The following is a 14,728-nucleotide window of genomic DNA, read 5'->3' on the forward strand; positions in this document are numbered from 1 at the left end:
TCTAATCTTATGAATGACGAATTTCTTAAATTCGGCAGTACCACCCCACAAGAAATCATCAACATGCATCATGAAGATGCCTGAGTTTTCCGATATGGTACCAATAAAACATTGCAGGATCTGCTTTTAGTTGAACACAACTTATTTTCAGCAAAACAGATCTCACCGAAAAATACTATACCCTGGAAGTATCATTCAGGCCGTAGACACACTTGTTTAGCTTCCATAGTTTTCCTTACGCATCCGCTGCCTCTTTAGACGGTTTCAGAAACACTTCTCTCTGTAAGTATCGCCCTGCAGAAATGCGGCTTTTATGTCAATTAACCTACACTCCCATGAAAATGTTGCCAAAAGAGCCAAAAAGATTTTTAAGATTACCTTTCCAGCAGTGGGAGAATCCATTCAAACATTTGTATCACCCAGTTTCTCTTCAAAACCCCTAGCTACCAACCTCGCTTTCACCTTATAAGTCCCATCTGCGAGGACTTTTTCAGTGCAAACCCATCTATGCGACAAAGCTGGTTGACCCTTATCTTTTACCTCTGAATAAACTCCAAATTCCTTCCAACTATCTAATTCCCTTTGTTTTGCCTCTCTTACTCATTTGTCCTCAAGTTTATTGGCAGCCACTAAAACTTCACCATCATGAGGATTTCTGCTTCTAGTTCTGTTACGTGATTGTTCTATCGTCTTTGTTTCATTGTCTGACCGAGTCAATCTACATCCTCGACATCCAGTTCTATGTCTGTAGGGACCACGAATGCAAGATCTCCCTCTTTCATCTCTAGTTTGTGATTGTTTTCTGACGTGAGGTTCACTTCTGGACTCCCCATCACTACTCAGACTCCGCTTTCGTACTCTCCACTCTTTTACCCCATTCTGCCAGTCCATGGACCTCGCTTCATGGCCATCATCCTGAACATTCAACCAAAATTTAAACTTAGCAGGAGCTTTGCCTGCACATCCCAAAATTGTTGCATCCCTCTCTTCATTAGTCCCTTCTGGAACATATGTCACTTGTGTACCTACTTTGGGTAATTGTTCTGTGGGCCGTGATAGCTCTGTTACGTGTTTCTTGATTACTGACATTACCACTGTCCAGCCCTTGATCTACCTCATTCTGTTCCTCAGGAACCTAATCAAAAAAATAAACATCAGAGACATAAGGAGCCTAGTTTTCTACTATCAACTTCTCAGAATCCGAGATTTTATAACTAATTCCAATTAATCGTGAGGAATGAACCCTAACAACTTGATTGTCATGTTGGACAATTACTGTCTTACCATCACAATCTATTACCTGATCAGGGCCTTTCCATTCCCTATGACCCTTTCTTTTATAGTATACCAAATCTCCTGAATTGAACTGTGTCTTAGATGGTTTAATATGATGCCTCAGTGCTCTATGAATTTTCTCTAATACCTCAGCCTTGATAAAAGCCCGTCTCCCTACATGCATAGCATTTAAGAGCTCAGAAAAAAAGGCACTAATTGTAGTAACTTCTAGAGCAGGAGGATTATCACAAAGAACAGAAGGTAACCTAGGATTGTGGCCATAGACTAGTTGGTAAGGACTATATCCTCCAACCATCTGAAGAGAATTCTTTGTATAAACTGCTCATGCTAGGGCAGTTGGCAATTTACACTCTGTTCAATCAGCCAACATTTTATGCACCATGCTATCAATTACAGCATGATTCCTTTCACAAAGACCATTGCTAAAAGGGCTCTCAGCTGCTGTATTCATGACAATTATTTTCATATTCTCACACATATCTCTGAACTTCGTGTTAGTGAACTCACCTCCATTATCAGTTTAAAAACTTTGCTGGTGTCCCAAGTCCAGTCCCTATCTATTTTTCCATAATTTTATCGAGAATAACCTTCTTCTCCCTGCTATATATTAGTGTAGAAATACTAAATCTCGTAGCCAGGTCAATAAAATGTAAGATGAAAACATTTCTGTCTTTGCCCATTACCTTTAGATCCACGGCAACTACCTTGTTAAAGTCACGTGCTAATGGAACACTTACAATAGGACGTGGGGGCATCCGTCTAAACTTTCTTACAGATTCAACAGTTCTCACTAATCTCTTCTATGAGCCACATACTCCTCATCAACTACACCTGCATCTTTTAGCAAGATCTTTAAACATTGACAAGTAGGACAAATTCTCTATGTAACTTTAAGATAATTAGTTTTTTTTCTCTTTTATCCTTATCACCTGATGCCATTAGTACTTGCCTAACATGCTGATGGGAAACATCAAATTTTATGAACAGGACACTGTAATGCCCTGACTGCGTAAACTGCAGATCAACCGATTTCCCAAAAATGATTGCCTCATTCATGTCAAGTTTCAGTTCTGTCTTTTTCATGGATGGTTTACCCAAAAGCAAAGGTATCTCACTAGAGACTACATCTGTACTTAGAAAATGGCTTATTCCAGCTATCGTACATGGAATTACCACTCTCGAATAACCTCAAGGTGTTGTCATCTCCAAACCTAAAACATGTAGAACTTTTATATTCCTTAACCTTGCTTCAATCCTCACTACTTAGTGAATCAAGATAACATTTTAGCCAATCTACCCCACATACAGTTGAAGTACATGTACCATCTAACACCGCACAATTAAAGGAATTCGTGCCTAATACATTCATCACTGGACTAAAACTCCTTGTGACCAGTACAAACTGTTCATGTTCTTCATCATCTTCACCATTTCCATCCTTTTCCTCAGAACTATTTTCTTCATGCATCATTTCAAAGACTCCACGTCTTTGCTCTGGGCAATTTGCCTCATAATGATACTTAGAGTCACATCTAAAGCATCTCCTGATTTTCCCCTGGGCATCCTGAAATTCATTTGCTCGTCATTACTGTCCCAATTTTGTCTCTCTTGATATAACTGGATCTGCTGTACCTGCTTTCATCACCATTCTGGCTGTCTTTAACGCTTCCGTCATGTTGACACATGCGTCCAGTCTCTTGAAAATTTTGAAACCTGGACTGGCGTCTGCATTTAGTATCTGGAACATTTCGAAACCTGGTAACCATCGAATCTTCCATTCTCTGTGTCACAGTGGAAGACCCCATGTGTTCCATGAAGGCTGAAGGGAATGTCTGTTTCCCCAGAAATTTCTTTAAGGTAGCAGACATTTGATCCAACAGAGTCTGCTTTTCTGGGAACTGGACGCTAGTTAGAACCAGTTGCCTGTCCATATGAGAGACCAAAGCACAATCCAGTAATTTAAACGCTGGTACCGATCCAGGGATTTTCAATTTGAACTTTGTAAACCTTTGGTACAATTTGTTAAAGTCCATGATATACTCTTCCATTGAATGACCGTCCGTTTTCCAAAATCTATCAAATGCTGACCAGGCCTCGTAGGCACTTAACAGGTCATCTTTCTTGTAGCTTTTATCCAGAAATTCTAGTAGAAAGATAAAACCTTCATCATTATCCAAAAGATCTGCATCCATCTCAGAAAATAGCTTACTTCTGATTTTACTTTGTTCAGGAAGCAACAACACTAAGGCCATGCCTTGATTTCTCTTTGGTAGAGTAATAACCCGTGTCCACATATCAACCTCATTCTTCCACTGGTTATACAGTTTAAACTCCGAGAACATCGGAGGGAAATCGTACCTCGACGATTAAAACTTGCTTTCTGCCATTTTCCACAATGGCCGCTAGGCTTTCAAGTTTTGCTTAATATGTCCAAAAAGAAAATCATAGTTTCCAACCTCAATCTTTAGGCAACCATCCTTGCTACCACGTTAAAACTGGATAGCTATGTGGTGAAGGAAAGAATACTAGAGCTTGGTTTTTAGTTGCTTCCAAGCCTTTAGTTATAGAGTTTCCTCTTGCAGCACACCACACCCTAGTTAAGCTCTCCTATAAAAATGGATCCAAGAGAGTCCCCAATCACTACCATATCATATACAAATCATATAATTAACAGTGGCCATGGATTCATAGCTACCCAGCTGCATACCGAGCTGCACTGATTAATTAGCAGAAGCTCTTCATGTTGCCTTTTGGGAATCTTCGGAGCTCCCTACATAGAATTGTGGAGAACATGCAGCAGTGTTGCTTCAATATCTATATGAGCATGCAAAATGGTTTCAGGAATCTAACCTGAAAAGCACTATGGAACAAGTGGCAAATTCAGGGTGTCCTGCAGGGGAGCTCCATAGAACAGAGGCTCCCAATTGCTGATGCAGTTTTGCTTGCCAACACCATGTCTGCTGCTATTGAGACCTTGGGCTTCAATTTACAGAGAGCTGCCACTTCTGGTCAGCAGGAGATTGGTTTGAGAAGACCTTGATGGCAGGCTTCAGGCTCTTTTGTGGTGGCCAAGAATGGTAAGCTTCAGGCTCTTTTGTGGTGGTCAAGAATGGTAAGCTTCAGGCTCTTTTGTGGTGGTCAAGAATGGTAGGCTTCAGGCTCTTTTGTGGTGGCCAAGGATGGCAGAGTTCAGGCTCTTTTGTGGTGGCCAAGGATGGTAGGCTTCAGGCTCTTTTGTGGTGGCCAAGGATGGTAGGCTTCAGGCTCTTTTCTGGTGACCAAGTATGGTAGGCTTCAGGCTCTTTTGTGGTGACCAAGGATGGTAGGCTTCAGGCTCTTTTGTGGTGACCAAGGATGGTAGGCTTCAGGCTCTTTTGTGGTGACCAAGGATGGTAGGCTTCAGGCTCTTTTGTGGTGACCAAGGATGGTAGGCTTCAGGCTCTTTTGTGGTGACCAAGGATGGTAGGCTTCAGGCTCTTTTGTGGTGGCCAAGGATGGTAGGCTTCAGGCTCTTTTGTGTTGGCCAAGAGTTTGTTTCCACATAGCGATCTGGTTAGCCACAAAGGGCAGCTGGTATATGGCAGGAAGAGAGACTGATGAGGTTTTGACATCTCAAGGAGACAACCCTCCCCATCGGCCACCTGAGAGGACTGCAGAAGCTGCTGGATATCGCAACAGCTAAGGTGCAGGCAGTAAGTGGCAGGACTATCTCATGACCCATCAGAAACAGGGTATTCACCATAAGTGAGTCATAAAGTCTCCTTTGAGGCACATCAACATGCACCACATTTGCTCCTGCCACTGAAGTGGCACTTAGAGCAAGAAACTTGTTTTATTTGTTCTCGGGACGTGGGCGTTGCTGCAATAGTCACATTTATAATGTTGATGTGGGCGCACAAATGTGGGGTAGAGATAATATTCTTCCACCTACTTTGAAGTATTTCAGGGTGGATTTTGCATAGTAGTGATATTTGAAAGCTCATGTTGGTGGATAAAATGGGCAAAATATCCCAAACTGTGACAGTCATAGAATCATAGAGAATTTACGGTACAGAAGGAGGTCATTCAGCCCATCATGTCCGCGCTGGCTGAGAAACGAGCCATACAGCCTCATCCCACTTACCCGCATTTGGTCCGTAGCCCTGCAGGTCACTGCTCTTCAGGTGCACATCCAGGTATTTTTTAAATGAGTTGAGGGTTTCTGCCTCTACCACCCTTTCAGGCAGTGAGTTCCAGACCCTCACCACCCTCTGAGTGAAAAAGAAATTCCTCATTTCCGCTCTAATCCTTCTACCAATCACTTTAAATCTATGCCCCCTGGTTATTGACCCCTCCGCTAAGGGAGACAGGTCCTTCCTATCCATTCTATCCAGGCCCCTCATAATTTTGGACACCTCAACCAAATCACCCCTCAGCCTCCTCTGTTCCAAGGAAAACAACCCCAGCCTATGTCATCATAGCTAAAATTCTCCAGTCCTGGCAACATCCTCGTAAATCTCCTCTTCACCCTCTCAAGTGCATTAAATCCTTCCTGTCATGTGGTGACCAGAACTGTGCACAGTACTCAAGCTGTTGCCTAACTAGTGTTTTATACAGTTCCAGCATAACATCCCTGCTTTTATATTCTATGCCTCAGCTAATAAAGGAAAGTATCCTGTATGCCTTCTTAACCACCTTATCTACCTGTCCTGCTACCTTCAGGGATCTGTGGACATGCACTCCAAGGTCCCTCACTTCCTCTGCACCTTTCAGTATCCTCCCATTTATTGTGTATTCCATTGCCTTGTTTGTTCTCCCCAAATGCATTACCTCACACTTCTCCGGATTGAACTCCATTTGCCACTTTTCTGCCCATCTGACCAGTCCATTGATATCTTCCCGCAGTCTATAGCTTTCCTCTTCACTATCAACCACACGGCCTATCTTTGTGTCATCCGCAAATTTCTTAATCATGCCCCCTACCTTTAAGTCCAAATCGTTAATGTATACCACAAAAAGCAAGTACTGAGCTCTGCAGCACCCCACTAGAAACAGCCTTCCAGTCGCAAAAACACCCGTCAACCATTGCCCTTTGCTTCCTGCCACTGAGCCAATTTTGGATCCAATTTGCCACATTCCCTTGGATCCCATGGGCCTTTACTTTTTTGACCACTCTGCCATGTGGGACCTTGTCAAAAGCCTTGCTAAAATCCATGTAGACTACATCAATTGCACTACCCTCATCGATCCTCCTTGTCACCTCCTCAAAAAATTCAATCACGACCTCTCCTTAACAAATCAGTGCTGACTATCCTTGATTAGTTCGTGCCTTTCAATGTGATAGTTTATCCTGTCCCTCAGAATTGATTCCAATAATTTGCCCACCATCAAGGTTAGGCTGACTGGCCTGTAATTACTCGGTCCATCCTGCGCTCCGTTTTTAAACAACGGTACAACGTTAGCAGTCCTCCAATCCTCTGGCACTATGCCTGTATCCAGTGAGGATTGGAAAATGATTGTTAAAGCCTCCGCTATTTCCTCCCTGGCTTCTTTTAACAGCTTGGGATACATTTCATCTGGCCCTGGTGATTTATTCACTTTCAAAGATGCTAATCCCCTTAATACTTTCTCTCTCACTATGTTTATCTCATCTAATATTTCACACTCCTCCTCCTTAATTTCAATCCCTGTATTATCCCTCTCCTTTGTGGCCTCTAATAGGCCCTACTCTTTCCTTAGTTATCCTCTTGCTCTTTATGTATTTATAAAACATCTTTGGGTTTTCTTTGATTTTACCTGCTAATACTTTTTCATGCCCTCTCTTTGCTTTCCTAATTTCCTTTTTAACTTCACCCCTGCACTTTGTATACCCATCTAAGCTTTCTGTAGTATTGACTTCCCGGTGTCTATCATAGGCTTTCTTTTTCTGCCTTATTTTACCCTGAATGCATCTTGACATCCAGAGGACTCTAGATTTGCCAGCCCCTCCCTTTTTCTTTGTGGGAACAGGTTTACCCTGAACCCCTTGAATCACCCCTTTGAATGTCTCCCACTGCTCTGACACTGATTTACCTTCAAGTAGCTGTTTCCAGTTACTTCTGCTAAATTACTTCTCAGTTTAGTAAAATTGGCCTTTCCCCAATTGAAAACTTTAACTCCTGCTCTGTCTGTCCTTTTCCATAACTATGCTAAAACTAACTGTATTATGATCACTACCACCAAAATGCTCTCCCACTGTTACTTCTTCCACCTGCCTCTCTTCATTTCCTAGAACTAAATCCAGAATTGCCCCCCTCTCATTGGACTTGCTATATACCGGCTAAAAAAAATTCTCCTGTATGCAATTTAAGAATTCTGCGCCCTCTATACCATTCACACTGTTTGTATCCCAGTTAATATTAGGGTAGTTGAAATCCCCTACTATAACAGCCCTATTGTTTTTGCACTTCTCAGAAATTTGCCTACATATTTGCTCCTCTATCTCCCTCTGACTGTTTGGGGGTCTATAGTACACTCCCAGTCGTGTGACTGCCCCTTTTTTGTTCTTTAGCTCAACCATAAGGCTTCATTTGATGCTCCTTCTGAAATATCATCCCTCCTCATAACTGTAATTGTTTCCTTAACCAAAATTGCCACCCCCCTCCTTTTTTTATCCCCCTCTCTGTCGTGTCTGAAAACCCTGTAACCAGGGATGTTGAACTGCCAGTCCTGCCCCTCTTTAAGCCATGTTTCTGTAATAGTTAAGATATCACACTGCTACGTGACTATTTGTGCCCTCAGCTCATCCGCCTTATTTCCTATACTCCTTGCATTGAGTTAAATACATTTAAGGACTGCCAAACTCCTCCTGTTGTTTATTTTCTAACCTTCGTTCCCTCTCCCTTCCAGACTCGCTCACTAATTTTCTGCCTTCCATTTCCAGTTCTGACTTTATCCCATCTGAATCCACACTCAGGTTCCCATCCCCCTGCCAAGCTAGTTTAAACCCTCCCCGACAGTACTAGCAAACCTCCCCGCAAGGATATTGATCCTGGCCCTGTTGAGGTGCAACCCATCCAGCTTGTATGGGTCCCACCTCCCTCAGAACTGGTCCCAATGCCCCAGGAATCTAAAGCCTCCCCCTTGCACCACTTTTGCAGCCACACATTCATCTGCTCTATCCTCCTATTTCTATTCTCACTAGTGCTTGGCACTGGGAGTAGTCCGGAAATTACTATCTTTGAGGTCCTGCTTTTTAATCTTTTTCCTAACTCCTTAAACTCTGCCTGCAGGACCTCATCCCTCTTTCTACCTATGTTGTTGGTCCCGATATGGACCACGACCTCTGGCTGTTCACCCTCTCCCCCCCCCCCCCCCCCCCCCCAGAATGTTCTGTAGCCACTCAATGACATCCTTGACCCTGGCACCAGGGAGGCAACATACCATCCTGGAATCAGGCCTGCGGCCACAGAAACGCCTATCTGCTCCCCTAACTATGGAATCTCCTACCACTATTGCTCTCCCGACCTGTCTCCTCTCCCCCTGTACAGCTGAGCCACCTGGTGCTCTGGCCTTGGCTCTGGCTGCACTCCCCAGGGGAACCCTCTTTCCCCCCCCCCCTCCTCCAGAATACTAGTTAGAGGGTGAAATGCCCTCAGGGGACTCCTGAACTACCTGCCTGGTCCTCCTTGTCTGACTGGCGGTCACCCAGTCACACTCAGCCTGCACTCTCTTAAGCTGTGGGGTGACCATCTCCTGAAACGTGCTATCCACGTAGTTCTCAGCCTCACTGATACACTGCAGTGATGCCAGCTGCTGCTCAAGCTCTGAAACCCGGAGCTCGAGTTCCTCCAGCTGACGACACTTCCCGCACATGTGGTTGTCCAGGACGCGGGAAGCATCCTGAAGTTCCCACATGGCACAGGATGTGCATTCCATGGCTCTGAGCTGCCCTGCCATGCCTCTGTTTTTAGATATAAACTAAACTAAAGCAAATCAAGCCTTAAAACTGGTTATTTATAGCTTTATTACTCTAGTTAATAAACTAGTTTAAGTTTTCTTTTTACGCTCCCAGCTTTTATTTTAATTTTACCCAATTCCCTTACTCAGAGGGGAAAAAAAAGTAGGTGTAACACTTACCAGCCAATCACCTACCTGCTCTTTTGTCGTTCGAGCCTCGACCTTTATTTGCGCTCCGATGCCGATTCCTGTGCTCCCGTAGGTCCGCTCCCGCCTCCTACTGTGCTCCGAGTTATCCCCGCTCTCGGTCTGCTACTGTTGCTCAGGTCTGCCGCCGCTCTGCAGGAAAAGTTAGGAAAAGCAAGGCAAAGCAAAGGAGCACCTCCTTCACCGAACTCCCACACTTACCAAACCCTCAAGTTGCTCATTCGGTGCCCACTGCATTCCTGAAGTCTTTTACTGTCCTCATCATTGTTTGCCGAATCCCTTACGTTTTGTTGTCAAAGAATGTCAATATTGTGCTCCCTGTGCCCAAGTCGAAATCATTAATATATGTGTGTGTGTGTGTGTGTGTGTGTGTGTGTGTATATATATATATGTATATATATACACTCACAGAAGAAAAGTGGGCCCAGCACTGATCACTTCCAACCTAATCCTTTGATTTCTGTTCATCAAACAACTTTCTATCCATGCTGCTACATTCATTCTTCGTCCATCTGCCTGACTTTTTGTAATAAGCCTCCTATGAGACACCTTCTGAAAATCTATATACATCGTATCTTCTGGATTCCCCTTATCTATACAACTGGTCACTTGTTCAAAAAACTCGATTAAATTTTGTCAAACACATCTTGCCTTTCACAGAACCCAGTTGACTGTCCTTGATTAACCCATGTATTTCTAAATACTGACTAATTTTATCTCGGATTATGGATTTTAAGAATGTTCCCATAACTAATGTTGGACTAGCTGACCTATAGTTACCCAGCCATCTACTTTCTTGAACTGGGGTGCTAATTTCCAGTCCCCCAGCACAGTTGGCATCTAATGAGATATGTGACCTTTATTTTTTTTAAATCTGTATCTATAAAATTTATGCTTTCATTACCTCCGAAATGCAACATCTCAGTGCAAGATTGAAGCTTGCAAAACTCTGTTTTGTTTATTAAATCACAATTCTTTTCCTACCAATTAACCCTCAACCTTTTTGATCAAAAGAACTTTTCTTATTAGTTGAACAAAAAACTTGGCTAGTGCAATGAACCTAATTACTTCTCCTTATTAAAACTATTATTACGACATATAATGAGATTTGTATGTAGGACAAATCCCTAAACCTGGCATCTTTCTATTTAAAATGTTCATATGTTGGCAAGTGTTGAAATAAGCAGGCAATTTATGCATGATATCTCATTAATTGTCATGATTATTTCAAACAATAATATTGGACATATCACCAAAAGATGTAATTTTTTTTTATTCGTTCATGGGATGTGGGCGTCGCTGGCGAGGCCAGCATTTATTGCCCATCCCTAATTGCCCTCGAGAAGGTGGTGGTGAGCCGTCTTCTTGAACCGCTGCAGTCCGTGTGGTGAAGGATCTTCCACTGTGCTGTTAGGAAGGGAGTTCGAGGATTTTGACCCAGCGACAATGAAGGAACGGCGATATATTTCCAAGTCGGGATGGTGTGTGACTTGGAGGGGAACGTGCAGGTGGTGTTGTTCCCATGTACCTGCTGTTCTTGTCCTTCTAGGTGGTAGAGGTCGCGGGTTTGGGAGGTGCTGTCGAAGAAGCCTTTGCGAGTTGCTGCAGTGCATCCTGTGGATGGTACACACTGCGGCCACTGTGCGGCGGTGGTGAAGGGAGTGAATGTTTAGGGTGGTGGATGGGGTGCCAATCAAGCGGGCTGCATTGTCCTGGATGGTGTCGAGCTTCTTGAGTGTTGTTGAAGCTGCACTCATCCAAGCAAGTGGAGAGTTTGGGGAGTCAGGAGGTGAGTCACTCGCCGCAGAACACCCAGATACATTTCACATTTAGGATAACAAAAGCAGACTCTACTGTTGCCTGATTTTTGATGAGGGAAAAAAATAAAATTTCTATCTGTTCTTATTTGCAGTGTTATCTTCCACTCAGATCTCATAGGAGAGTTTTGGTATGAACTAGACCTCATTGCAAAAATGCCAACACCAATAACACTTCCAGAGTTGCAGTGTGAGCTGGGAAAGTAAGTAACCTATTGCATGACAAACTATTTCTAAGTCGTGATACCTGTAAACCCCTGTAAGTATCCTATATAAAGATGTCTATTAGCTTCTTATCATTACTTTCGTGTGGCAGAGTCACTATAAATTTCATAACTGAGCACCAACTGGAAAACAGTAGGATATATCTATATAATTATATTAAAAATTGTGCATCTAGTGTGCACTTTTTGTGTCACACTTTCTTCCTGTAACACTTTTCGGTCACACCTATTGTCACCATGCATGTCTGTCATGCTTTTCTATCACATTGAAATTTTTAATTTTACTTATCTTTGATTGTGTCCTCCAAGCTTAGTCTCCAAGGTAGCTGATGCTGATGCACACTTAACTCAGAATTCTGAGCTCATCTCCGAGAGGTGGTACTGTGATGCTATTGTCCAAGTATAACCTGCCTTGGAGTGCTCCCCACTACTTTAAAAAAACTTTTATGCCTGCTGGCATTTTTTAAGTCAATGAACATGGACGCTAAAGAAGGAAAGATTAGGAAAGATGACTGAAAGCTTCCTCAGAGAGGTGAGTTTTGAGTAGAAGAGGGATATAGAGAGGTGGAGGAGTTTTTTTATAATTCATTCATGGGATGTGGGCATCGCTGGCAAGACCAGCAACCCATCCCTAATTGCCCTTGAGAAGGTGGTGGTGAGCCACCTTCTTGAACTGCTGCAGTTTGTGTGGTGAAGGTACTCCTACGGTGCTGTTAAGCAGGGAGTTCAAAGATTTTGACCCAGCGACGATGAAGAAAAGGCGATATATTTCCAAGTCAGGATGGTGTGTGACTTGGAGGGGAGGGTGTAGGTGGTGTGTTCCCATGCACCTTCTGCCCTAGTCCTTCTAAGTGGTAGAGGTTGCAGGGCTTGGGAGGTGCTGTCGAAGAAGCCTTGGCGAGTTGCTGCAGTGCATCCTGTAGATGGTACACACTGCAGCCATAGTGCACTGGTGGTGGAGGGAGTGAATATTTAAGGTGATGGATGGGTGCCAATCAAGTGGGCTACTTTGTCCTGGATGGTGTTGAGCTTCTTGTGTTGTTGGAGCTGCACTCATCCAGGCAAGTGGAGAGTATTCTATCACACTCCTGACTTGTGCCTTGTAGATGGTGGAAAGGCTTTGGGGAGTCAGGAGGTGAGTCACTCGCCGCAGAATACCCAGCCTCTGACCTGCTCTTGTAGCCACAGTATTTATATGGCTGGTCCAGTTAAGTTTCTGGTCAATGGTGACCCCCAGAATGTTGATGGTGGGGGATTCGGTGATGGTAATGCCGTTGAATGTTATGGGGAGGTGGTTAGACTCTCTCTTGTTGGACATGAGCATTGCCTGGCACTTGCGTGGCACAAATGTTACTTTAGAAAGGGAATTCCACAAAGTGGCACCTGGCCATCTAAGGCATAGTTACCAATGGTGGGTTGAAGAAAGTGAAGATTCACAAGCTGTTGGAATCAGTGAATGGAGAGTTCAGGGAGAGGGAAGGTTGTAGAGCTAAAGGAGGTTATAGAGATAGGGAGGGGCAAGGCCATGGAGAGATAGATACATAAAAATTTTAAATGTGAGGCATTGGGTCACCGAGAACCAATGTAGATTAGCAAGGTCTGAGTTAATCTTCCACAAAGCAAAAATACTGCACACATAACTTTAATGCAAACAGATTTTTAATAGCAAAAGATCTTCCTTCTCTTTTCACCGTGCATCCCCTTGATGCCTGCACTTCTGTCCCCTTTCAATCCTAATCTTCTGCTTCTCCTCCAAGTTCCTCCAGTTGCAGGAAACTATGATGGAATGCAGGAGCCTTTGGGACTGAGATGGTCTTTGCCTCGAGGAGCTGAGGCCCCAGAAGGTTTGCTGCAGGCTGCATCACCTGTGCTGCTGCAAGGGCAACCTGGCCCTGGCTGCTTTCTGCCTCATGTACAGGAATCTGAGGTAGCTGGTAGGAGGGCATACATGTGGTACTATCCTGAGAGACATCATCATCATGGGAACACACACCTGCCTGGTTAACCAGTGGGAAAACTGCCTGAAAGTTACTAGTCAGATTGTTGAATCCCAGTGCTCCCATACCTCAAGACCACCTTTCCATCACTACTAACCCTCCCATCACTGCTAACCCCCCTTCCCAGTACTGTCACACTCCGGGACCAACCTCCCAATACTCGCAAACTATATGACCCTCCCAATCCTCACTACTACTACATGTCACGTGTGCAACCTACCTCCTACCTACCTGCATCCTGGAACACTGTTCTCTCTATCCTGAGTTTATAAAAAAAGTCAGAGATAAAATTAACTGTATATTTAAAAACAAACGTATAATAATCATCAACGTCATTAATTCACACTTTCCACACATTTACACTTTCCGCACAATTATGCACATAATCATGGAATTTGACCCAAAAAAACACTAACACTCCCACAGTACAGTGTAATTAAAATATAACTTTTGAAGTTGCCGTAAATTACTGGCCGTGATAATATATATTCTATAGGATAAAACTCTGATTCACTATAAGCAATGCCACAGGGGATCTATTTTGTATTCAAAAATTAACAGATACATGGGAGTGATTTCAAGGCATCTTCTCATCTAGTGCCTCAGGTGACAATTGTAAACCACTTGAGTTTCACTTGTGCATTTTGACAACATCTGAAACCTTCAATGAGACGATTGTCTTTCGTGAGTATAAGTATGCTTTTGTTTGGATTTTTTTTATCTATTGGCATGCTGGGCATCCCTTGTCTAAAAGTTAGTTAGTCCAATATGACATTATCTTTGAGATTTCATGAATCAAGCTTAGCTGGCTGGAGTTAAAAACTGAGCATAGTTTCAGAAAATAAGATGTCATAGTTAACTTGACTGAGGGAGGCACTAAAGCCAAAAGGGGATGAGACTGCAGGTTGAGTCCTTCAATTGACCTGCTACCTATAATTTCCTAGTATAGGCAGAGTTCATAATTGCTAATAAATCTTATTTTCTTATATTTTGGAAGAATTTTTAATTTTTTTTTTAACTTCTATCTGCCACCAACACTGAGAATGTGTACTTGCATTTCCACTACATAGCGGTACCAACGTTGTGAAATACACATAACAACCCAGTCATTCTCTTTCTCTGTCCCAAAGAGCCACCATTGAATAATTTTGACAGGGCATCTGATTTGAGAGCTCTGATTGTTTGTACTCACCATTTTGATAATGATCTGTCACGTGAAGTCGAACTCAGTCTTGCTGAATAATCCTTGATTTGTTTTGAAAGAGCAATG

General features: G+C 43.2%; 1 protein-coding gene across 1 annotated transcript in view; it reads left to right on the top strand.

Annotated features, from left to right (window-relative positions):
* Positions 1-14,728, top strand: part of LOC137327209 (cilia- and flagella-associated protein 47-like) — a 602,936-nt gene that overhangs the window by 494,795 nt on the left and 93,413 nt on the right. The window contains exon 54 of the mRNA XM_067992778.1: positions 11,333-11,440. Within this exon, the coding sequence (XP_067848879.1) occupies positions 11,333-11,440 (108 nt within the window). The remainder of the gene's footprint in view (positions 1-11,332; positions 11,441-14,728) is intronic.

Source organism: Heptranchias perlo, chromosome 11 (assembly GCF_035084215.1).
Source record: "Heptranchias perlo isolate sHepPer1 chromosome 11, sHepPer1.hap1, whole genome shotgun sequence".
NCBI classification, from domain to species: Eukaryota; Metazoa; Chordata; class Chondrichthyes; order Hexanchiformes; family Hexanchidae; genus Heptranchias; species Heptranchias perlo.